This window comes from Pygocentrus nattereri, chromosome 28 (genome assembly GCF_015220715.1).
Source record: "Pygocentrus nattereri isolate fPygNat1 chromosome 28, fPygNat1.pri, whole genome shotgun sequence".
Lineage (NCBI taxonomy): Eukaryota > Metazoa > Chordata > Actinopteri > Characiformes > Serrasalmidae > Pygocentrus > Pygocentrus nattereri.
In genome coordinates, this window is record NC_051238.1 from 14,691,497 (window position 1) to 14,718,621 (window position 27,125).

Here is a 27,125-nt window from a genome sequence, read left to right on the forward strand (position 1 = left end):
CTATCACTATTGTACCCCAAAGTGTTTAATGACCATAACACATTAATATCCATATCAGAAATGTTACTTTTCTTTTGGTCTATATGAATGTGCAAAAAAGCGTTACCATTTTTTGTCACTTTTTTGACAAAAAGATCCAGTTACACTTTGCATAATCGTAATATGTCATAGGTTCTTGTTATTCTAGGTAGCATTTTGAAGGTACAAGGTTTTGTTTTGATGGTGGTGATATGTTCATATATGGTGATGATTGTCTGAGCAAAATCTGATAAAAAAATTCTTCACATTCTTTAACCCCTATGGTTAAAAAAAGAGTTTTTAATCCCTTCATTTATCTTTAATTTAGTTCTTTGCTCACATGGGAGTACTGATTTTATAAAACAATAGAAAATATTGTCTGTGAATTTCAACATGAATAAAAGCTTCAAAATGACAGTGAAAAATAATTTCATTTTGTTAGACGTTCATTCAAGTTAGTACCCACACATCATTTCATCACTTTGGAACTAATATTGTTGCATTTCCTCTTATTTGTTGGACATGAATGGGTTAAATACAAAAAAACAGAACAGCAAACAGAGAGAGAGCAAGAGGGACACAAAGTTAAAAAGAGAGACAGAGTGAGGGGGCGGCTGACAGCAGTAAATAAGAAAGATAAAAGACTTCATGTGAGCGATTCCAACCCCTACTGGAACAGACCAGAGTCATAGGCTTAAGATCCAAACAGGATGAACCAGTTATGGTTGACGGAGGGAGCGAGGGAGGGAGAGATGGATCCACCAGAAAAACAGAAACATATTGAATTTTCTCTTTTCAGATCTTCGGCGTGAACTAAAAATACATTACATCAACATGATTATTGCCAAACATAAGTGAAAGACAAAACTGTGCTGATGCAATATATTTCATTCATGTGGAAGTGAAGCACGCACAGAAATAAAGTCAATTTCATGCATTACATTTTGCAGCATACATACAGTACTGTGCAAAAGTCAGAGCCCACACTTCCATCCTTCCTTCCTTCATTCGTTCGTTCATTCATTCGTTCAGTTCCAGCCTAAATGGCCAATAAGTATGAGCTGTTCATTTTTCAGGACACTAAAGAGCAAATCAAGCTCCACTCTTGCCTCAGATCTGAAAAAATGCACAGCTGCTTCTGTCCATCCTTCCACTGTGAGAAGACAACTCAACGCCATGAGTCTGAAAGGAAGCATAGCTGTCAAAAATAGTAAATAGTCCAAAAAAGACGTTTTGGACTGACAATGGACTGACCAACCCATAGTCAAGACCTCACCAACACAATGTGTTTGGGATTGTTTGGACTGTGAGAAGCAGAAAATGCAACCAACTTCTTAACAAAAGACTAAACCTTCGAGGTGGAAACCAGTGCAGATTGTATTTTTGAAGAACTGAAAGCAAACCTCCTGAAAAGAATATAAGTAGTAATAAAGACAAAGAGTGGACACTCTAAATACTGAAAAATACATGTAATTGTACAGGCTTGTTAGTCATTTCCTGTTAAATGTAAGTTGACTGTTTTTATTTTCTTAATTTGTTCCAAAATTGAATAGCTTGTACTTAAAGGGGAACAGATTTTTTTACATATCTGCAGAAATCAGCCATTGAGATGTAAACACTGTCATTCAGAGTGGTCTGATGTGAAGTGGCTCATTGTTGGAGAAAATCACTGACTCAGACGTCTTTACAGTGGTGGCGATATGAACCAAGGGATACAATATGTACAATACAAATACAGACATTGTATTTACTATCCAAACCCACCAGTGAACCTACATGCGTGTTCTGAAGTTTTATATGTAATGTTGATGATAGTAAAATAGGGATAAATATGAACAAACAAGCTTCCTTTAGGGACTGTTTTGCCTCATAACCCTACATGTGCATGTATGTTTTAGGGTGAAAACCACCCAAAACTGCAAAAACAGGCATCAGACAGAACTATTTTATGTGGTGACTTTCTCTGAGGGAGCTTTGAGAGGCTATAAACTCTTTAGATGTCTGCATCCTATCACCACTGCTGTGAATAATGTTGACTAAGTTTCTCAAGAATGGAGCATTTCACATCAAACCACTCTGAATGGCTTTGTTTAAATGAAGGGTGATCGCTGACATTTGCACAATACCTTATATATTGATGACACTGAAAGACAGATGAACAGGATCAGTCTGTTGTTATCATCATGTATACCAGCATTCATGCCAGCAATTCTCAATATAGAGCAAGTCTGACCATGTTTAATAAAACTACACAGCACTGGCACCATTACAGTGTAGAACAGCCTCCACCAACTTGACAGCAGCCAATTTGAATGCATTCTTTAACATGAGGTCCAGCTCTGCATTAAGTACCCCTTCCGTCAGTCACCAAAACACAATGGAGCACATTTTAGATGTTTTTTCTGATGTGGTTTGAGTTTTGTCATTTTTTAAGCAGAAAAATGAGAAAACGTTCCAGTAAAAAAGGGGCTGAGTAATGCTACAGGAAATCCAGTGGCCGACTGCCAGAGGAACATGCTCTAAAATTCCATAACACAAACACAGCCACACACAAACAATTCTGAACTACGCTGTCTTTTTACAGGCTCAGTTGGAGGGGTCAGGGGAAAACACAGAGCTGTTACAGGCCCCAACCCCCAAGAATTGACCAAAAATGGTTTATGCGGGTCAGTATCCCTTATGGGTTCAACTCTATGATGAGATCTTATTAAAGGAGTATATTAATGTGTAGAAATGAGTTCTAAGTGTGGAATTTAACCTAATATGAACTTTTGATATGTAATATAGAAATTGTTCTTTATGGTACACATGGAAATCCAGAATAAAGTTAGGCTTATATTGCATGGATGAAAGTTAAAGGTTGTTAGTTTTAACTTTAAACATCAGAGATATTAATGTCTATATGAATGCAGGCCGACCTGTGTCCTGGTGTTCTAGTGGTATGGGATTTGACGCGTGGTGACATTACAGAAACAGTTTATAGCTCCTTCTGCACACACACCGGTTCAAGTTCATGCATTCTAAACTAGTAACATTCATCAATACATCAAAAACTATTCAAAGATACTGAGAAAATGACAACACTTAAAGCTTCCATCTTAAGGAAAACCAACTTCTAAAACTGAATTTTGGAGTTGTGGAAAATGTTGCAGATTTCTGAAAAACTGAATTGTAATAAAGGTAAAGGGTGGACACATTAAACACTGAAATACATGTTACTGTATTTAGTTGTTGAGGCCTTTTTTGGTTCAGTACATTTTTCAGCTTTTTTCCCCTGACACTAAAAATTAAATATCTTGAATATAATGACAGCATTTACTGCAAATTAAACAAAGGAAGGGTGGTCTCTGAGTTTTGCACAGTACCTTTACACAGTTTTCACTAAATAATTAAGGTAGTCAAGCATGTAGAAGTGACAGATTTATCTTTATGAATTTGATTTGAATGTCATGCATGTATGTAATATCTGGAATAAGAACTCTGTGGTGGGAGCAAAAGTCTCCTTTCAAACAATCAAATAAATAAGTAAATAAATAGGAAGGCACTGAATTGGAGTGAAACCTCATCCCACAACTAGAAGTCTTCAGACTTCCTCAAGATCTTAGATGATCTTCCTCAAGATGTTATGCTGAACTAATGAATCTCCAGATAATTTAAAACATTTTTTCATCTATAAACCTAAATACTTTTTTTCAAACAGGTCTCATTCCTGCCTTCTGATGCAAGTGTGAGTGCTTATCTCTCTTATCTCTAGTCCATTCCATAACTCCCGCAGCGTGTGGCCAGAGAGCTTTTCTTATCCTCACCTTCCCCCTTGTGGCAGCTGTAAAGAAAGCAGAAAGCAGAAGTAGAAGAGGAGGAACTGTAAGGCTGGTGGATCGAATCCTGTTTGGAGGCATACAGGAATATGAATCTAGTATGTTTTCTGTTTGTCTACATCATTTCCCCATTCAGTTGTTCAATATTATTGTTTTTTTATGAAGATTTTATAAATTAATTTTAAAATACTATGTTTACTATGTATCTATCTATCTGTCTATCTATCTATCTATCTATCTATCTATCTACAGTATGAAGCTTTTCTAAATTTTGATGTTATGACTTTCCCTAATACATCTATCATTATGTAATAGTATTACATATATGTTTCATTACTGTATGTTATGAAGTATATTTTACAAATATTCTCACACACAGACCTTATTTACTGTAAAGAACCCATACTTGGACTACTTTAAGTGTTGCTTTTAACAGCAGGAATATTACTGCGGTTTGCAGCATCCGATTTGATGTTAATTTCATTTTGCAAAACTTCTCTTTAATAGTTTTGCTTTTGGTTTACTATAACAACCATGACTGTAGGTACACTTAGAGACCAAGCTACTGCTACAACACTGCAGTTCCACTTTCCACCTCACCACCAGACAGTTGGTGGGAAAGGGGAAAAAAAAAGAAAGTTTTCAAGGAAATACAGAAATACTTCTCATGAAATATGCCAAAACAAACTGACCTGTGACAATGTAATAAGACAAATACATACAGTGTAAAATCTTTCAGTGTAAAGGTCTTTTTCATGGCATCAAACACAATGTTTTGACACTTTAGCTTGATTCTAATTCTAGCAAATTCTAAATCTGTTAAATTAAATTAGCCCCATCTTCAGATTAAAGACTAGTTAAATGCTCCTTCACTTGTCTTTTCTCCATGTAGTTGTGAGAAGTCTAGGATGTCTAGAAGTGTTCTAGCAGCAAAGCATTTCATCAGTGCCTGCAGTTCTCGTCGTGGTTTCTCTAGGTGTTCTTATGTGATGCTGGAATAGCCAGTTTGTTAAAAACAAAACCAAAAGGAGTCGTTTGTAAGACATATGATTTTATTACCACAGCATTTGTTTGGCTTTCAGTCTGAACATAAAAATCTCCAATAGGTATCAGATCGAACCAGAACAAAGCAGTAGTTCTTTTTACAAAAAAAAAAAAAAAAACAAAAAACAAAGTACTATGAGGAATAATGAACATAAAAAAATATATGACAAAAAAGATGGCAAGAAGGGAAAAAATAGGAATTGGTAAGCCTTCTACATGAAGGCTAAGAGGTTTCTACTGTTCTGCCAGTCCAAATGTAAATGACAGACGAACACAAATAGAAAGTAATAACCGCGGCATGAAGCGATTTGATTAAAACAAGTAGTAGGGGGATGGGGGCTGTCCATGGGAAGGACATTACATTCTAGTGGTCCAGCCAGTTAGCCGGGCACAGGGACTGGGACTGGGCACTGTTTAAGTAACTACACGATAGCAATCTTTTAGTCTGACCACAAACCCTTCAAATCAACCACAACCCCTGGTAAGAACCTCGCGCCAAATAAATGTTTTCCGAACCCAGCGAAGAGTCCACATACAATCAAATGTCGTCATTCTGGACTGATCATAGACATAGCAGCTTTCAAGTAAGCCAGGCACACCTTCAGACAAAAGCAAAAGCACTGAAACAACATGAAGGACCAAAAGGATCCATCATCTTGGTCTCAATAATTGTTAGGTAAGTCTGCTTTAGTTTATCCCAATGTTTCTCGACATCTTTCAAACCTTAGGGGCCCTTTCTGTGGTTATGTTTGACTCGAAGGAAATGTGTTAAACTGCCCATAATCTCTCTTAATAGTAGTAATAATAATAATACAAATAATAACGATAATAAATATTAATAATAGTAATAGATAGTCTAACCCAACCAATTGCCACTAAATCCTACCACCACCTTTTTATTTTTCCTCTTCTTTCCATGTGCTGGTGCATTTTTTTGTTTGTTTTTTTTTTTTTTTTGGTTTGACCCTCACTGCTCCCTATCCAACAGGTGGTCCAAAGTCACCAAAATGAGCCAGCATTTTCTGTCCACTAGATTCTTCGTCAATAGCCTTGGTGTGGAAAGACAGCATCTTTGATAGTAGGCTTCAGTTTCAGTTTCTAGTTTAGTTCTATGCGGTGTGTGTGTGTGATATACATACTTATATATATATAAGAAGAGAGTCATAACTAAATGTTGCTAATCAGCCTCCATGGGTAAGAAAATTCAGTCCTAGTCAAAGCGTCATGGGTGTGGCTCTGAAACTGCAGTGACAACAAAGACACTAACTGCAGTAGTTCCATTTTTTTTATGTTGAGTCCATTCTGAGTACACAAAAGATACAAAACACACACACACACACACACACACACACACACACATTTCCAAAAATTGAGAAAATGTTTTCACAGGAGGAAAAAAACAAGTCTGTGTGAACCAGCAACCACATTTTAGAGAGAGAGAAAAAAAAATCCATGTTGGCTTTTGACGAAGAACCAGAAACGTCCACTGCCATTACAAGCTGTAAGCTAATGGAGGCCACCTTTGTTGCCCTTCTTACTCTCACGCTTCAAAACAATATTTAAATGTACTACTAACAAAAAAAGGGGGAGGAGGAGATGCAGGCCAAATCCAAGGCCTCAACTTTACCCCCAGCTCCATTACAGCAGGGTACGAGAATACTGCGCTGAAGAAAGCGGTAGGACTCAATGCTGCCATCTGGTGGATGGCGGAGTCAAAATCAAAGCTGCTTTAAAAGTCACCTCCTGTTCTATGACTGCGAGTGAGGGAAGGGGTTTGGGATTGAGCCAGTGTGTCCTTGAGATCCACCTGACATTGTGCGTTCATGCGGCCTGCCAAGGTTAAGCAGACGTAACCTTGAAATAAACGTTACTTCAGCGTTAAGTAACGTTTAGCACTGCGCTGACGGAACACGCCGTCCCCCTCCCCTACGTGATGCAAAAACAAAATAATGGGTTCTGAGCCAGAAAAGCAAACTTTTTTTAAATGATCTCGTCAAAACCACAAAAACGAGGTCAATGTCCCTGAATACGTTGATTAAACGTTTTGCGAGCTCGACGACAAATGGAAAAGAAGCAGGAGAGGAATTAAAGCGCTGAAGGAAACATCAACAGCAAAAACAGCACATTCCAAGAGTCCTTTGTAAGAGCTGAAGAAAAGTTGACAAGCCGGGTAGACGTGACTCGTCTGCCTAAGCCTTATCTTTGCATTTTTTTCTTTTGTATGTTTTTTTTTTTTTTTTAAAAAAGGCTAAGTGCAACTGTGACCTTTGGAAGTGGGCAGGAGGAGATAGGGCTAGAACAGTAATCCTACCTCTCCATTCAGACCCAACACATGCACACCACACGCTTACTCGCACATCTCTCTCAAGCTCACTCACCTCAACTTTTGCAACAGTCCATACAACGAAAATGACGCTGAGGGGAAATTCCACTAATGTTGAAAAATTTCTGCATAATTTCATTACTGAGTTTGTAATTATGAGTGCCTTGATGTTAAATGCTTCATTCTTGATAAACTTACCAAGTCAGAATTGTCCACAGTGGTGCTGATAGGAACCCGAAGTGTGAAGAGTTTAATGCCTCTAAAGGCTACATCACACACACTTTTTAATAGATGTCAGTACTCTGCCTGAAGCCTGGGACTGTTTATTCTAGTTTTGTGATTAGGTTATGTAATTAGGTCAAACTTTGTTTGAACCCATGCCTGGAGGGGAGCTACATGCAAGACAAAAGACAAAAACAGTTCCACAGTCCCAGCCTGCCACTATTTGTGTTGTAGACATTGTGATCCCTATTTCCTATCACTATGCCACTGTGCAGATACTCAGGTCTTAACTACAATTCATCCTTTCACATTAAAACACTGAGTGATTTTGTGTACACTTCAAAAACTTATGCAGAACTTTTTGAAAAAGTGGTGGAATTCACCTCTAAAAAAAGTAAGGGGGAAACAGCAGGTGGGGCTATAAAAATGAGAATTTTGGAGCCTGCTTAAAAGGCTAGCTTGTCTTTCTCACCAAAACAGCAGGTGAGACTAGAGCGTCAGGATACATCACTGACCACCCCCAACTATATACACACACTTGTTTAATCTAAAACAGACAAAAACATTCACGCATACATACATAGCTGTCTTAAGCAGGGAGCACGTCCCCTTCTGGTGTACAGAACAGCACATTCATGCATGTGCCCTGGCATCACCTCTATATCATAACTGGCAAGTTTGCTTTAAATGAATGGTTCAATGAAAAATCTAATTTACAGTTTTCCACATACCAGATATGTTCACCAGCCAAAACATGTTTGGTGTCAATTGATCATCTTTAGTTTAGAACTGGAGCTAAAAAGCTAGTGTTGCACTAGAAGTCAAAAGTCACCCAAATCTTTTCTGTAAATCCTGTATGTGCTAAATTAAAGAAGCAAAATGTGGACACCATACATGTCTGGTTGACTACATCTGTAGTAAGTGGAAAATTCTGTAAATTTAATTGCTCGCTAAACTATTCCTTTAAGAGTGGGGTCCAATACCACTCTCTCCTCTCCCCACATACACTTAGTACAATTCCCTCTTAATCCTACACACACCACACACACAATGCACAGTTTTGGACTCTGCTGATGAGCAGGAAAAGAGAAAAAAGGAACAAAAACACTTTGAATCTGAGGAGGGTAAATGAACTGCCAAAGCCATAGAAGTCTATTTGTGGTTTTATGGCAGTTACGGTACATGAAATCTGCAAAGTTTTAAGAATGCAGACATTATATGTGACACACAAATACATACTCATACACCTTACTACCCTGACACACACACACACACACACACACAAACATACTGTATACACGCAATCATACACAGTATACACACACAGACCTTCCCTTGCTTATTGCAGCAATAATAAAAGGGTTTATTTGGATTAAGTAAAACCTGGATGCCATTTTTCGTGACACCTGAAATGTGATGCCCTGAGCTACTGAAGACACAGTACTATGCAAAAGTCAGAGACCACCCTTCAGTTATTTCCTGACAAAATAGCTGTTAAAAAAAGTTATTCATGTAACTTGCATACAGTACCTAGTATGTCTACCCTTTGCCTTTGTTACAGCTCAGATCTGATCTTTGCAGGAGATGCGTTTTCAGTTTTTCAAAAAAAAAATCTGCAAGGATAATTTCCCACACTTACAAAGCTCAGTTACAGAAATTGCTTGCAGTTTCTACTTCTCACAATTCAAGAAATGGCAGCACAATTTTTTCTTTTTGTCCCTTTCCTTTTTTCAGTAATGATTTCTTGACAGCTTAACATTCTTAGAGACCAAGAGTGTTGAGTTGTTGGCTCACAAACACCTTTTTAGATGTGAAGCAGGAGTGTAGCTTGATTTTCTCCTCTCTTTAAAACATGAAAGCTTTAAGTGCTATTCATCTGATGGTGAAAGTTTTGGTCACCTATTAAATGTTTTGGGGACACACACACACACACACACACACACACACACACACACACACACACACACAGACACACACACACGTATGTATATATGTATATATTTACACATTTCCCTTTGACTTTCCTTTTGCTCATGCGGGTGATTAATCTTCCATCTAATCTCCCCAGAAATATGAATAACTTGTTCTTAATGGCTGTAAATTAAGTAAATGAAGGACTGTCTCTGACTTTTTATACAGTACTGTAGACTCCGTGTTTGTGTGTGTGGGTGGGTGTATGTGTGGTGGGGGGAATAACAGCAGTCTGGCTGAGAAAGTCTTTTCTCTACATCCTTCCCCTCAAACTGTATGAGGAAAAGAAAGTGGGGCTGGGGGGGACTGAAAAGAATAAAGAGACAGGCCTCATTAGAAGATGGCCTCTCTCTCCCCATCTTCATCTCTCTCTTTTTCTATTGTCTCTCTCTCAAAGGAGGTAGAGAGGGCTGGCTGGCCAGCAGAACCTATTTTCTCACCCCCACAGATGGAGGGAGAGAGAGAGGGGATTGGGAAGACGAGAGAGAGGGGATTGGGAAGACGAGAGAGAGAGAGAGAGAGAGAGAGAGAGAGAGAGAGAGAGAGAGAGAGAGAGAGAGAGAGAGAGAGAGAGAGAGAGAGAGAGAGAGAGAGAGAGAGAGAGAGAGAGAGAGAGAGAGAGAGAGAGAGAACATCAGTGGAAACAGGCGCGGTAACAGACGTAAGCACCTAGAATGAGTGCAGTGCACACACAGACGTTGGCCAAAAGGGGGCTCCACTCTCCAGCTGCAGTGCCACCAGGTGGGGCTGTATGAGTCTCCGGCAGTGACCGTGCAGGTTTGGATGGAGGCTCTGTCGTCTCTGGGACAGTGTAACTTGGCTTCAGAGCGTTGGCGTGGTCAAGCTGGTCATTAGGCAACGTCTCTGTACTGGTCTCACCTGCTCCTACTGCCACTGTCCGCTGGCGAAGCGCTGTTTCTGGAGGGGCACTGATAGCGAAGAAAAAAAACGTGCTGGATTTAAGCTTGATGAGGAACACTAGTGTAAAATACATTAAAGGGTCAATATTCTTTTTATACATCAGCTGAACTCAAGATGACTAACCAATTTTCCCCCTCTATATCTGACTTGTGTTTCTCCAAAAGTGCATGTTGAGTGCACGTGTGTATTACCTGTGTATGTGGACCTCATTCCTCTCCTGTATGAGCTCATGCTCGGGGAAGAAACGAGGTGTGGGCTCAAACTTTACAGGATCACCCATTCCATTGTGGGGGTCCTTCAGGAGTCGTGGTCGAGGCGGAGGAGTGAACTCTGGAGGAGGATCTTCCTCATTTGATAACTCCTTCCATGACTCCTACATATGCACGCACATGTATGCACACACACATAAAAAAAAAAAAACAACGTACATACAGACACACACAGAAAGGACAAGATGACTGGTCAATATATTAGCTTTTAACAGGTTTACAAGTTATTGGTAATTAATAGAAATTCTAAATACATTACTGCCCAAAAGCCAGACCCCTTTTATTTTTTAATTTCCAGTCAAAACAGCTATTAAGCACAAGTTATACATTTTTCAGTGTTATGAAAAGGCAGAAATAAATATTTAACAGAAAATTTCACAACAAAGCCAACAAAGCCTCATAAGCTAAATATAAAGAGTCTTTAAATAAATAATCTTTACAATACTGTTTGCCTGATGATGATAGGTTTGGCCGTTTAACAGGTCTTGCATGGTTGTCAAGAGTTGCATTTTTTTTCTACATTCCTTGAATGAATTTTTTTGAGCAGCAGTTATTTTCCGTTGACTATCTTTCCTTTTGCAAATGGACGATCTAATCTTCTCAGAAATATCTGCTTTAGCCATTTTAGATGATCATGAGAAAGAAATCTGTGAGGCAACTAAGGTGTGTTTGGGTAATGGCTTGTGTAAATGTTAGTGTCTCTTTAAAAGAAAACTGTGTCAGTGACACGTTTGGGAACAGTTTTTATTTGTACACAGCTGACAAATTATAGACCAATACATTTGATATTACACTTGTATACTTATAGGTGATGGAGGCCACTGCGTGTGCTAAACATGTTTCCTAAATGGTTTTTCCTGACACTGAAAAACGAATAACTTAATGGCTGTTTTAACTGGAAATTCAATAAATGAAAGTGTGGTATCTGAGTTGTGCACCGCTCAACTAACTGGTAAAACATTAACAAACACCTTTATGTGTGTATCTACATATAGTGAGGTATCTGGTCCCACCTGAACAGATGTGTCTCCCATAATGGACTTGGCTCCCTCAATAACAGCGAGGTAGGAGAATCGGAGTTGGTCCGCTGTTTGGATCAGACCCATGCGGTACTGCCTCATGTCCAACAGAACGTCCTTTATCTGGACTGAGGATGGGTCTTTCCGCAGAGACATCTACACACGCAGGAGAAAAAACAGGATATTTCTCAAGTTATGTGACAAGATCAAATTCAAAAGCTTGGCTACTGAAGTCTTAAAACTAAGCCTCTAACCCAACAACATTTCTGCGATTTCCTCCCTGGGTCAAACCTACAAGTCAGACTTGGAGTCACGGCAATTCAGAAATTGGATTGGTCCGTTCCAGGAATGTCCACTTCAGTAATGATCGAAAAATGTATTTGTGAAACAAAATGTTCTGGACAGCAAATGAACAAACAGGACAAGAACACTCTGCACATGACCTTACAGAGTGCTTCATCTGATCATTTGATTTGGATCAACAGATGTCATCAAATTTATGTTACACACACACACACACACACACACACACACACACACACACACACACACACACACACACACACAAAGACCTGACCATTTAAAATATTTCTACCACATTCGCTGCAGTGCCTCACTCACGTGCACAACACAACATCCATTACCATGTCATACCATCATATTATCACCACTGTGCAGAGAATGGTTCACCACCTAAATTATATTTGGTGAGCGGTGGTTGTTTATGGATGAGATGAGAGGAGCATAGCTGACTTTGCAGCAACAGAGGGGCAAATGGCCAGTAACTAATGACAAAGAAAGGACACAGGATTGCAGCAGTTTCTAAATAGCTTTTTAATAACCAAAAATAATAACCTCCTTATAATACTGCCTCCAAAAATACCTTTTTAATGACCAAAAATACCTCCACTGCAAAACAGCACACACAAAATCAAATGGCATGTATTGATATCTTTTATTAAAATTTATTATAAAAAGCATGGATATATGCTTTGAGACTTCATGATCATTGCATAGTCTTTTCAAGGTGTATGACTACATTAGCCTTTCATCACTGATCCATTTCTGACAAAAGGACCACTGTCAGCTGGATAGTTCTGGTTGTTGGACTGCTGTGAATCAGTTTAATGTACATAATGACCAATTTTTGGGGAATTCTATTAGAATTTTATGTTGAATGTCTGATTTTATTTTTCAAACCTATTTTAAGACTTCATAAGAATTTTTAGGGACCTGCAGAAACCCTGACTAGAGTTGCATGTGCCTATTAAACTGGCAATTCTGTACAGGGCAGAATTCTACACATGCTCTGTCACTCTGATTTTCAAACATGTCTCAGATATGCGTACACAACAAGTGAAACAATAATAAGAAAAAAAAACCCTCACCAGCAGGAGGCAGGTATCTACAAGGCAGAAGGTTCCAGAACGGCCAATGCCAGCGCTGCAGTGGACCACCACAGGTCCCTGGTCTGAGTTTAGACAGCCTGATTCCCGCACTTTAAACAAGAAGTTCAGGAAGGATGCTGGAGACTCAGGCACACCAAAGTCTGGCCAAGTGGTGTAATGAAAATGAAGAATCTCTCTGGTTTCCTGAGTCTAGAAAGAGATGCATAATGCTTATTAGCCCTGTTTAGCTTATCATTCAGTGAAGGATGTTAAAACTAACCATTCAGTAACTACTACAAATCATTTTGTAACTAATAAATTCATAAATCATGCTATGTAGTTATGACAGTGAGAACATTAAGCGTGCGCCCCCTTACAGTTCCTTGCAACTTTACAGCATTACAATAGTACTCATTATTCAAACCATCAGTCCTCTGCCAACTAGAATCGAGACTTTAACCACTGTGCCACAATGAATGTTTCATAAAAGAGACAGGGAGGTTAAGTCTCTCACTGATAGATTCTCCAGCTCCAGCTGCCGGACTGTGTAGTACGACTTCACATCCTCTGAAACCAACGTCAGCTTGAAGTTTGTGTCCTCAAAAAACGCTTCCCGCTCCTCTTTCTGTGGCCAGTATTGCGCACACTTCACCTGATCCAACAAAACACAGCAATGTGAGGTCAACCAAGCACTGCATAACACTGGGCACAACACAGGTGACTGTTTCATTTGACTTGGTGTCAGCGTCCAGTGAAACAACCACTTAGCTAATGTTTCACACTGTTTATTCATGCAAATTTATTCTTCTATAGTACATTTGTGCTATGTTAGCCTGACAGCGAGGTCACAAAGCACTTAGTGCCATGAATATAGATGACAGACAAGGTGACATTCTTCTAAAACAGTATTCAAGCCTTTATTATGCCACATAGCTATTATGGTATTAGCAGCCACCTTACAGCCTGAATGTTGTTTGTACTTTTGTCCCATTTTCTAGACAACAGTATGCTTGAAAAAGGAAAAACTTGACATGGCTAACTGACTAAATCGGAGAAATTGGACTTTTCTGGCAAACAACCACTTTCAATACTCCTGAAGTGAAGTGAAAATAAGTACAGATCCTATATAAGGAACACAGTTCTGCACAACTACTGTTTATATGGTGAATTTAATTCACCTGTTCAAATGTTATGGCACATGGTATATACATCTGCTGATTCCTTATGACTGTAGTGAAAAAAATCTGCCAACACTTACCGAGCCTTTCTCTATAACACGGTTCAGCATGACAACTCCTCGAGTCCTCTGCTCCCACACCATCTCCCAGAATTGACCGCATGTGTTAGGTAAAGGACCCTGGAGAGGGGGGGGGTGGTCAAACACTGTAAATATTCCCAAGAACTAGATGAACATTTTAACATACAGGTACTCAGAAGGGGAAACCCACTCACTCCTGAAGCGGAATATACCAATTCAGGAAGACTGAGCATCAAAAATCAACAGACATGACTGGGTTGGATGTTTTTGGTTCTTGCTACATTTATTTGCAGAACCAAACGAGCTTTATCTGCTCAATTCTTTTGTGAAAAATAAAATTTTATTCAGGGACTTATCGCTGTTGTCGGAAAAAAAGCCTGTATCTCCATTTTTGTCACGTTTCAGTTTTTGAGGTAACCTAAAAATGATTGTTGTCCTTTACATTGTGTGTAAATTTCATGATTAATTGAACAACAAAAACAGCCCAAAATTACTTGGAAAAACATCTGATTCCACTGACTTTAAAAGTAAAGAATTTTTTTCCTTCCCCTGTAAAACTGTGTCTTTGGAGATACAAGATTTTGTTCCAACAGCAGCGTTATGACGGTTTGGACATTTGCCCACCCATCCATCCATCCATCCATCCATGTTTGAACAATAAATGGAAATGATTAATAAATACATATATAACTACATAAATAAATAGAAATAAGTTTATAACATAAAAATTAAAAAAATACTACTAACAGTATCAACAATAACAACTGCAACATTAGTGTTATTAATATAATAACAATTATGTAAGTGCATTATTGTTATTATATTAATACTGCTAATAATAACAACAAATACAATAATAGATTTGTTTCATGTGGCACTTTGCAGTGATTACAATTAGCACACAAACAGATGATATTAAAGATCTTTTTAGATTAATAGAAAGCACAAGTAAAAGAAATAAAACAGATGCGATGTGAATATCATCATAAGTGAGGACCAAGTAACGGGTTGGGTAGGTGAAAACCTTGAGAAAAGGTCTCAGTCACTGAGACAACAAAGGTTAGTTAGAACCACAACATATAAAACAGAAGAAGATCCAAAACTAGAGAATGTTTGAGAAGAGATTATTAACAGCTTAATAACCAAGAACAAAGAAAATAGTAGGCCCATCATAAGACATTTTATCTGATGACAGATCCTTTACAAGTGTGACATAAATGCAATTAGCGACCTAATTGTCTTTTTCTTCAATGTATGCAACTCAATGTACAAACTAAAGTTGGTAAATCAGCTGATTATGGTGTTGCTGTCAGAACAGTGGACCAATAAAAATGGCCCAAATTGACCTAGAAATGTAAGGTTTTATTCTGGCAGCAACATTTATTAGTAGCTCTCAACTGACAACAGAAAACAATAAACAAACAACAACAATAAACAATATTTGTCAAATCAACAAATATTACTCACAGCTGACCTCTAAAAATGCTACGGAACCAAGTCAGAAGTTATGTCATGGGTCTAATGAATGCTTTCTCAGTAATCACATTATCTGCTTCCTATTATATATATATATATATATATATATATATATATATATATATATATATATATATATATATATATATATATATATATATATGCGCATTTGCCTCAACCCAACGAAAAATAATAAAAAATAAAACTGCGCAAAGTAATTGCTGTCAATTTCAGCAACTGTGATCAGTTTAGATAGTTATAATTAGTCAATAACTGCGAAATATCTAGAAACAAGCCTTGAAGGTTTGTGTGACGAGGGTTAAGGAGCTTTGTTAGGTAGTGCAGTTAATTTATGGCCAAATAATATGTTGCTCTGATCTTTTCTTTTCTTACATCCTGTACATTAATCCAGAATTTAATTAATGCCACGTGTGTACATCAAACATTTTACATAGGTTTTGAACAGGCTCAGCCAATCAGATTTTAGAACCACAACTACCTATTCTATAAGAAGAACTATGAATCAAATACATTCTTTTATGGGGAGTCAATAAGGCGTCTGACGTGAATGTGTAAAGGTCTGTTTAGGTAATGCGTGGCCTGTGCTCTGCCCATATGATGACGTGTGCGAGTTTAAGCAGAGACTAATTTCCCACATGAAGTGAAGGGCTGGGCATGTTCAAACGTGTTGCCTTCTTCTACAGAATGTGTGGATGAATGAGGCGCTCAGAGGGCAGACTAGCAGAAAGCCTCTCTATCACGATGCATACTCTGGTATTTCACAACACACTTCAGATGGGCCAGGAAGAGTCACCACGACGAAATAGACAGCTGAAAACTTCCTGCATTTTAATGAAATCTGTCACCACTCACTCACCTACAGCTTTCACCACAGATCCATCATTATAATTAACAGCATCATCATAAACTGGAAAATACCAGTTCACACCAGTTTAACAGTACTACAGGAAGACTGTCCCATACTGCACATACTGCTAACAGTAGTTGTAGGAACTACCTTTCTGATAATTAGTGACAGTCTTTTTAGTCTTTTTACAATCACATTTACTGTTTGAATATCCAGCTTTTATTAAAACAAACACCTGGTATTTAAAATTCTAGGGAAAATCTGAGAAAGTAGTGTATACTGTTACGAGTAGTTTTAACATTGATTTACTGCATGCAGCTAGAACTTTGTGGATTTATGTATCAAAAATTGCTGTAGGCTAAATAGGCAGATATATGTAAATCAGTTGGTCTAATATATACAATATTAGGTCTTGTAGATAATCTAATGTATAAAATGCATACACAATCCTCTCCACAATTATTGGCACCCCTGGTAAAGAAAGCAAAAAGGGTTATAAGAAATATATAAGAATATAAGTGAATTCGCTTAATCTCACAATGAAAAAAAAAATCCAACATTACATTTTGAGACAAAGAATCCCTCATCAAGAGATGGTACCTCTGCAATTCTTTGTACAACCTCCATGTGCCAATAAAACAACACTCATCTCCTACAACATCTTATAATGTTAGTGGACACAGAAAAGGGATTTTGTGACCCTTGCTTTTTAGAGATTCAGCAGACTGACATGGCGATGGCAGAAGCTTGATTTTGTGCTTAGTAAACCATTTTTGTTTTAATCTGGACGCATTTTGCATCACTGTCCTGCTAGAAGATCCAGTGACGACCCCTTTTAATTAAATTTTCCTGGCAGAGGCAGACAGATTTTGATTTAAATGTCCTGGTATTTCTGCCAATCCAGTGGCACCGCCCCCGATGTCCATGCAATGTTGAAAAAAGGCGTGTCAGCCAAGACAGCCCCACAACATCCAGAGCCTTGATGAACTCGGGACGGATCTTTTTAAAAAAAAAAGGGGACCGGAGGGTGTGTTCCAACTACAGGGGAATCACACTCCTCAGCCTTCCTGGTAAGGTCTATGCAGGGGTACTGGAGAAGAGAGTCCGGCTCATAGTCGAACCTCGGATTCAGGAGGAGCAGTGCGGGTTCCGCCCTGCTCGTGGAAAACTGGACCAACTCTTCACCTTCTCCAGGATCCTAGAGGGCTCATGGGAGTTTGCCCAACCAGTCCACATGTGCTTTGTGGATCTGGAGAAGGCATTCGACTGTGTTCCCCGGGGTATTCTGTGGGAGGTGCTTCGGGAGCACGGGGTACATGGCTCTTTGCTACGAGCCAATCAGGCCCTGTACAAACAAAGCAGGAGCTTGGTTTGCATAGCCGGCAGTAAGTCAGACTCGTTGCCAGTGAGAGTTGGACTCCGTCAGGGCTGCCCTTTGTCGCCGATTCTATTCATAATTTAAGGATAGAATTTCTAGGCGCAGTCAGGGGACTGAGGGTGTCCGGTTTGGTGACCTCAAGGTCACATCACCGCTGTTTGCAGATGATGTGGTCCTACTGTGGACATCTGGCCGTGAACTTCAGCTTTTGCTGGATCGGTTTGCAGCTGAGTGTGAAGCGGCCGGGATGAGAATCAGTACCTCTAAATCCGAGACCATGGTTCTCAGGCAGAAAAGGGTGGAGAGCCCTCTCTGGGTCGGGGATAAGCTCTTGCCTCAAGTGGAGGAGTTTAAGTATCTCGGGGTCTTGTTCACGAGTGATGGTACAAGGGAGCGGGAGATTGGCCGGCGGATTGGTGCTGGGTCAGCAGTGATGCGGGCTCTTTACCGGTCTGTTGTGGTAAAGAAAGAGCTGAGCCATAAGGAAAAGCTCTCGATTTACCGGTTGATCTACATTCACACCCTCACCTATGCTCATGAGCTTTGGGTAATAACCGAAAGAATGAGATCACGAATACAAGCGGCCGAAATGAGTTTCCTCCGCAGGATGTCTGGACTCTCCCTTAGAGATAGGGTGAGAAGTTCAGTCATCCGGGAGGGACTCGGAGTAAGCTGCTGCTTCTTTACGTCGAGAGGAGTCAGCTGAAGTATTTCGGGCATCTGGTTAGGATGCTTCCATCCTAAGGTGTCACAGGCAAGTCCACCAGGGAGGAGACCCCGGGGAAAACCCAGGACACGCTGGCATGACTATATTGCCCAGCTGGCATGGGAGCACCTCGGAATCCCCCCTGGAGAGCTAGTGGAAGTGGCTGGGGAAAGGGAGGTCTGGGCCTAATTGCTTAGGATGCTGCCCCCGTGACCCAAACCCTGGATGGATGGATGGATGGATGGATGGATGGATGGATGGATGGATGGATGGATGGATGGATGGATGGATGGATGGATGGATGGATGGATGGATGGATGGATGGATGGATGGATGGATGGATGGATGGATGGATGGTATTTCAGGGTATTTCACTTTCCCAGGACCTTTTCCCTTATTTGAATTGTGCGTTCTTGTCTTTCCCCATGTTGAAGAATGACCAGGGAATTTGACCTCTGCGTCACCTCAGTTTATTATATATTATTATATTATACTATATATTTTATTATATATTATATTATATACACACACACACAAAATCACATTTACGTATGGTACCAAAAGGTGAATTTCTTAAAATGTCCTTTAGTCATCTTTGTGAGGGTGCCAGTAATTGTGGAGGAGACTCTATACTGTATTGAAAAATAAGTTTCATAATGCTTACAGTGTCTCTTCAAATTTCTTTGAAGAAGAAAAATAATAATAATAATAAAAAATCTTTAGGGAGGGATATTTAAGCATACAAGGTTAAACATGCTACCAGTAGACCTACAGAACAATTCTGAGTTGCTCAGCTTACCCTGTACAAATGCATCATATACTATTTAATACCTAGTTATCAACTCAGTAAATTAAATCAAATTTGTTGCTGATGGAATTTAACAGACACATGCAATGACTGGAGTGCACCAAGAAATCAGGAACCAAACCTGTGCTCTAATTGTACTCTTCTAGTTAATGTGTCACTAACTTTAAGACAAACATTTTTCAGTATTTTACCGTATTTATTCTAATGTTATATAGAGATTTTGCTGGCATAACAAATCTACTGCTGAGATACACGTTTGCCCAGTACTGTTGCTTAGATGAGGCCATTTTGCTTAACATGAGATTATTATCTGCTCACACTTCAAATTTATCTGGGTTTGAACTCATGGTCAGTCAAGAATGCATTAAAATATTACAAGTTAATACACAATTACTTTAATATTTTTCTTTCAAAACAATACGTTTCTTTTCCAAATACGTCAAGTATGTGAATACTACAGTGAGTTCTGTTTTCCATATTTTTGCATGTCCACACATCTGCTCCTTTACAACCCCCTAATATTGACCATACACTACCCCTTATTAAAAGTGTGGACTGTTTCATATTTTAAACTCAAATTAAGTGTGTGCCATGCTGAAAGCTGCTATTTGAATAACTTTCAATGACATTTCCTTCAATAAGGCAATGATGCACACTATTTGTGCTTTTAAGTGTATAGAGGTTTTATTGTTTCTTTATAAATAAAGGAAACAATAAAGGCACAGATGACTAGTGCTCCATAGAGTGCTCCATAGAGCTGGGTGTTGAATGGCCACAACAAAACTGAACGAGTAAACAGACTTCATACACCACCAGACACATCTGTACATATTTATATTTATACGCCATCATATACAGCAGAACACAATATTAACAATAAATGAACAAATAACTGCACGTCATAAGCTTATATGACTTAAATTTAACAAAGCTGATTTGTGCATTTTTATGACTGCGTGTTAGATGTTGCTGTGCAAGTTCAAGCTGCAAAATAAAGCTCTGTGCAAAACAAAATATGTAAAGTGTGAAGAAGTGTGAACACTTAATCAGAAGTGTTAAAGTAATATCTCAGCATTTTTCCAATTTTTTTCCCCCCTTTTTACCTATTTTCTGTTTTTTTTTTTTCACATCTGTATCATATGTATTGATTATTAGGGACAATAACTTCCAAGTATTTCTTTGTACTTGAGGGGGAAAAAACGCCACCTTGAAACTTGAAACGTTGAAGCGTTATAATAAAAGTATAAAACAATTTAGAGATAATATACATAAACCCATGGCATGCACATTTTACATCTGAATTTCTTAAGACATCTGTCCCAGATGTGCATCCTACACAGTTATGTTCACATTTTTGACCATCAGACACTGCTGGAATGTGGTAAACATTAGCCATTCAGACCATCTCGAGGCTCGGAACCTCAGACTCCAGCACTGTGTGACATAGCTAACTAAGAGAGGCGGTGCCACAAGAGGCGTGACAGGAAGCAGAAGCACAGAAAACAGGCCAAAGGCTAACCCCAAGAGACCAGCTGTTCTTTACTTATTTGTTGCTAATGTCAGCTTCCTCTACCACAGACTGGTGCTAGATGTCTGCGTTCTTATTTTTTATAACAGAAACATGGTCGAAACATCCTTGACTCCAATCAGCTAAACAGGCCAATAGCCATTCAGCTAAACGGGTTAACCCTAGCGTGCTTTGCGGTGTTTATACACTGCATTATCTGTGCTTGTGTGTGGCATACCAGTACAACAAAGGTTATGACAAAACTCACAACTATGGAAGAATTTCAATCAATTTACTGTATAAACGAGTACATTGCGATACTAATACTGTACCCTAACCATTGACTTTTTCTTCATTTTCCCAAATTCCCTTGTCTGAACTCAAACCCTTTCTGTGTTGGTACCTGTTCATACCCTGACAGCAACACCTAGTCTCTGCATGTTTCATTCTGCTTCCTCAACAACAAATTAGTGTAGAACTTTTAAAACTGAAATGTGACTCAAACGTCCATGACTCGTTTCAGCTATACAGACCATTAACCATTCAGCTAAACAAGCCTATTTTAGCAGGCTTTGCACTGTTTGTATGCTGCTTGCTTATTTGTGACATACCAGGATAAAGGTCAGGAAAATACTCACACTTCTGGAGGAATCTGAAACGGTATATCGGCCACTACTAATGCAGCCTGACCTTAAACTTTTCCTTTATTTCACAAATTGCCTGGTATGAACTCCACCTCTTCCTGTGCTGGCCCCTGTTCATACTCTGGGAGCACCACCCAGTCTCTACATGTTTTATTCTGCTTTGGAAACTGTGTAGTTGTGAAGTCATAGCAGACACAATTCCATTTCGCAGAACATAAAGAACTAAACCCCAGGACAGGCGACTAATGAACAAGCCATGGTTAAATGCTGTTAAGCTCCCAGGAGTTTCATCAACTGATGAACACATCCATGCCTCTATGGTGTTGAGGATAAACATCAAGGGAACAACGCGAAGTTGGCATTCACTAGGTTACTTCGGCAGCATGCTCAAGTTCCTCCAAGACATTACCACATAGAGAGAAATAGGAAAATTAGTTACGATTATAGGGGAAGTGCAGAAGGCCACTAGCTCTCTATACTGGGACTAGGGTTTGCATCTAACCTGAGTAAGTATGTAGCTTCTCTGCGCCTCCTCCATGGAGATCAGACTGGCATTGATGTAGTCATTGTTGCCCAGCTGAAGATGAATTCGGCTGTGGTCAACTGGTGGGGAGAAGGAGGAAGATGGAAAGCGAGAGCGAGAGACAGAGAGAGACAGAGAGACAGAGAGAGAGAGACAGAGAGAGAAGCATTTTTACATCTTCAGTAGAATCACATGATAAAGTACCATTACAGCAAAGCAGTCACACAGGTGCAGCTGAGGAGGAATTCCCAGAGGTCTCTGTGGTGGCACAAACACCACAGACTTTTTTCAGGTCCTTTTCTCAGTTCCACCAAAAGAAAGTTTTCCTGATGTTGAACAAAGAAAAAACTTGCAATAATGCTGTAAATATTATCAAAAGGCTAAAGGCATAAGTGGCTTATCTGTGCCAAAAACTGTTGGAACCCATGTACGTGATGGTTCTTGCACCAAAAACTCAAAGCTTTTTTTAGGACCGAGATGAAAAAAAAATGAGAGAGAGAGAAAACAAGAGGAAACCACAGCAGCACTGCTCTCTAAAGACGCTATGACGGAAGAGTGAAAAAGAAGGGAGAAAAAAAAAATGACACCACTGGTGCTAAATGACTTCCATGGCTTGATGATGTGTCCTTTTGCAAATTTTGTTTTTTTTTTTAATTGATCCTGTGTTAACATACATACACATACACATTTTATATATATATATATATATATATATATATATATATATATATATATATATATACACACACACACACACACACACACACACACACACACACACACACACACACACACACACACACACACAATGTTTAAAACAAGTTAGCCTCCCTGCATTACTTGGATCAGAACACATTTCACAGGTGCCGTAAAAGATTTCAGGTCTTGCAGAGACAGACATGTCAGGTGTCTCTGTTCTTAATGCATTATTATGATCAGCCTTATTCTGACACACATGGGTACAGGGCCTATCCCACAAAGCACATTAAGCTAAGAGTTCCTGACTACATTTTGGCTTCATAAAACCTGACAAACTTAATCACTGTTAGCTCATTTTATGATGGTGGAAGGCCATCAAGATCATGACATTTTGCCATATAAATAATTGGAATTAAGAGTCAGCGCGTCACTAATTCTGACAAGCCGTCATTACAACTATTAAAGCACAAGCCTAAAAGTGAGCAAATTGGCCGATTAGCAGTCTTGCTTGCTAGTTGCTGATAGCTCCTGACTGATGACACACTGCCTGAGCTCAAATAAACAAATATTATGTACGTACATCACTTACACTGACCTCTAACCATGTTACAGCATCAAGTTTAAATTTGGTTGTTTTTGTAACACACAAAGAGTCAATAAATGTGTTTTTTGCTTTCTTTCTGTTTGTTGCAATGTAAACATACGCTAGTGAAATCTAACAACAGTGGGAAATAAATCAGGTTAAATGGCGATCAACAATTGGTAGCTCAGGTTTAGATACTCAAGCTACCAGTAATCCCTGTGCTGAAGTCAAATGGCTTTCTTTTCAGAGAAGGCACAAGAAATCAAACTACAGAAATACAAAGAACGTAAAGCATGCTTCCAACGCTGCCACTGTGTTAAAAGTATTACCTTTTTTATTGTAGTATTTCCTTATATCACTGGGCAACGTGATCATATGTATCATTATTGTGACAAAATCTGCTTTTCTGAATATACTGTAGATATCACAGTGCTTAAAAACACTTCCCAAATTAATGTTTGATTACAAAGACAGCATAATTTGTCCTGTTTAATTTCATTTAGTGCAGCACATTATGTGAAACACTGAATACAAATCATTGTTTTAATAGATTTTTATAATATTTAGAAGATGCGGCTCTATTTTGTATATAGCTGTGTTTTGTGAGATATGCCCCTGGTCTGTGTGTATCACACTGGGGTGGGAAGGTGAAAATGATAGAATAATTTGAGCACTAACTTATACTTTAGTCTAAGTGGAGAGAAGCAAAATACTCCAGATACTTTCACCCTTAATATCTACTAATCAAAAAAAAAATCTGCATTAATCCCTGGAAGTTAAAAACACACATACATGGGCTGACATCTCTGTAGCGATTGCGGCTTCTGTTTTCTGGTAGTTTGGCAATCCTGCAGGGCAGCTCGCTTGACTGTTGTCTGATTTCCTACAGAAAGAAACAAATAAATTTGTTACATCACTTGCACAGAACAATAAAAAAGTGCCACATTGTCTGCACATGTCTAACAAAGTATTGAAGACATTAATTTTGCATACTATTTGTTAGTGAGAATCTAATTTCCTGCTTTGGTACACATGGGTGGTTACACACGCGTGCGCACATCTTGCACACACAGACATGCACATCTTGTTTTTGCATCTTCACCATCACACTGAAAGAGAGGCCTTACATATGTTAATTAAGTGGAAACAGGGCACCATAAGCTTCTTTATTGACACACTGTACGAAATATAAACATTAAAGTTACGTCCTAAAAATCAAAGCTAACTTAGGGTTTATTCTGTTTTGACCACACTGTCTGTTCTGTGCTTTGAAGCCTTTGATACTCAATCTGACAAGCACCCACCCTATGAGAGAGAGAGAGAGACAGAGAGAGAGACAGAGAGAGAGAGAGACAGAGACAGAGAGAGACAGACAGAGACAGGGACAGAGAGAGAGACAGAGAGACAGAGAGAGAGAGAGAGAGAGAGAGAGAGAGAGAGAGAGAGAGAGAGAGAGAGAGAGAGACAGAGAGACACTTCATTTGAATTTACCGAACGACACACGGTGACAAAAACATTGAACGTGTGAAACGCCCACTCTCTTGGTTCTCTCACTGAAGCGCTCATTATAAACCGTCTACAGCAGAACTCTCAATAAACACCCAAACTTTAGAAGCATAAATACAAAAGTTTCACGGAGTAATTACGAACAACAGTCTTCAATCGTGCGCTTCAATCAGAACATGAGAAGAGCAGCGCGAAGCCAGGGTCATTTACTCGCTCAGCAAAAGCGCTAGTTAACCGTTAACAACACCTAACTAAATAACTCCGGGCTATGTCGAAGTGTTTCAAACACAGAGACCAAACCAGCACTGTGGACCTGTGCGCTAGCTGCTGCTATAACAGAGCGGGCTGGCTAGGGTGAGTTTAGTCCCCTCTCTGCCGCGCAGCTGAAGCCTCTTCACAGAACTGAGGTTTGGTAGGCAGCCAGCTAGTTACTCGTTAGCTCGTCAGAGTCTATCAGCTCAGCTCACACTAGCGGGGCAGCCTGCGTTAGCCAGCAGGCTAAGTGTCATCAGCACGTTGCCGTAAGGCCAAAGAGGACGTTACGCACAACGGCATGACATTCACCCACGAGATAGCGGGTCCTAATCTCGCCGTCTTTACTAAAAAGGAGCGCTGGAGAAGCAGCGGGTCGAGCGGGAGCTGGTAGGTCGCTAAGCTGCCTACCTGGTAAATGGCGTTCCAGTTCCCGGATTCATCAATTTCCCGAAACTCGGCTTCCATTGCCGTGTGTTCTCCAGCCCGCTCCCCCTACTGCCGACCGATGGCTCCTGTAGGACACGTACAAGCTGTCAGGGAACTTGGCGCACAAATTACATCAGCCGCGAAAGCTTCAGAAAGTACGGCTTTGTTTTCTAAGTGGATATTTTAACAGTACTGTTGTCTCTTGGCCTGTTCTTACCGGAAACACGCCGCACGCTCCTCCCGCGCCGCTGCGCCTCGGTGCGCTACCGCCCACCGCCCCCGAGGAGGCCTGAACTAGCCAATCACAGGACGAGAGCGGCAGCACTCGCACAAGAGCAACCAATTAAAACGCAGCTCTGGGGCGTGGACATCAGCAAGACCAAACGGAGCGCGAAGCGTTAACGCGCAGTTTGCCTGGGCATTGTAGTGCCGCTGCGTGGGGTGTTGTAGTTTTTATGTCAAAAGACTTTCTGCTGTGGTCCTAGAGAACCGTTCCCCCTACATTCCACCCTGCTTTAACGCGCTCACTTCAACTCAACAAATGCTTATTAACTAAGTCATTAGTCGGATCGTTTTCATTAGCCGGATTATTAGTTGGGTCATTTTCCTTATTTGGGTTATTTTAAAAAGACATGTGCAGATCATGGTACTCCGGGACCTGAACTGGGAGCCAGGTATATTACTGCATTACAATAAATTACTACATTTAACTCCGGTTAACGTAGTTTTTGTGCTTGTTTATGTCCATCAGCTTTGCCAAGGTTACTGCTATATGGTAGTAGAAACATTCACTCACACCTAGGGGCAGTTTAGCATGTCCAAACGGCCTGACTGCATATCTTTGGACTGTGGGAGTAAACCAACGCAGATACGGGGAGAACATGCAAACTCCCCACAGAGAGGACCGTGGTCACCCGGCCGGGGACTCGAACCCAGGCCCTCCATGCTGTGAGGCAAGCTACCCGCCGCTGAATTTTACATGTTTTAGTAAAAGTTTTTATAGACGTTTTTTATAGTGATGGTGACAGAAACTAGAGGATGAGATATATCCACAATAAAATTATAGCTGTTTTGTTTACCATCCAAAACAACCAGTGGATTTGTATGTTTAGGTCCAAAACGTTAACACAATGCTATCATAAAACAATGTCTCAGGCGTCAGGCAACATATTCATAACTTATATAACATAATTTATGTTTCTGTATGCTAGTTTCAGTTACACCTGTCTGGTGTAACCACCGCTGTAAACAATACTGAATCAGTACATGTCTCTAAAACAGAATTTTATGCAGGACTTTTGAAAAATAGGTGTAATTCCCATTTAACATGTAGGTATACATCATGGGCATTAATGCCGTTTATATTATACTTCATTAATCACTATAAAAGGAAATAGTGGATTGCCATTTTGGCTACGAGAAATGGGATCTTATTGAAAGTCGGCCGTGTAAAAAGTATAAACGTAAGACACTTAACTAACGCATAAGTATTAAC

At 39.6% G+C, this 27,125-nt stretch overlaps 1 protein-coding gene across 1 annotated transcript; it reads right to left on the bottom strand.

The window, feature by feature from the left end:
- Window positions 1-5,779: 5,779 nt before the first annotated feature.
- Window positions 5,780-25,987, bottom strand: ptpn1 (protein tyrosine phosphatase non-receptor type 1). Its single transcript, XM_017693463.2, has 10 exons — window positions 25,848-25,987; window positions 25,613-25,716; window positions 24,236-24,326; window positions 22,141-22,241; window positions 14,252-14,350; window positions 13,508-13,645; window positions 12,994-13,203; window positions 11,600-11,761; window positions 10,509-10,690; window positions 5,780-10,325 (listed from the first exon to the last, which is right to left on the bottom strand). Exons 2-10 carry the CDS (start codon window positions 25,667-25,669, stop codon window positions 10,031-10,033), a joined length of 1,335 nt encoding a protein of 444 aa, XP_017548952.1. The 5' UTR covers window positions 25,670-25,716; window positions 25,848-25,987; the 3' UTR covers window positions 5,780-10,030.
- Between the last annotated feature and the right edge of the window lie 1,138 nt (window positions 25,988-27,125).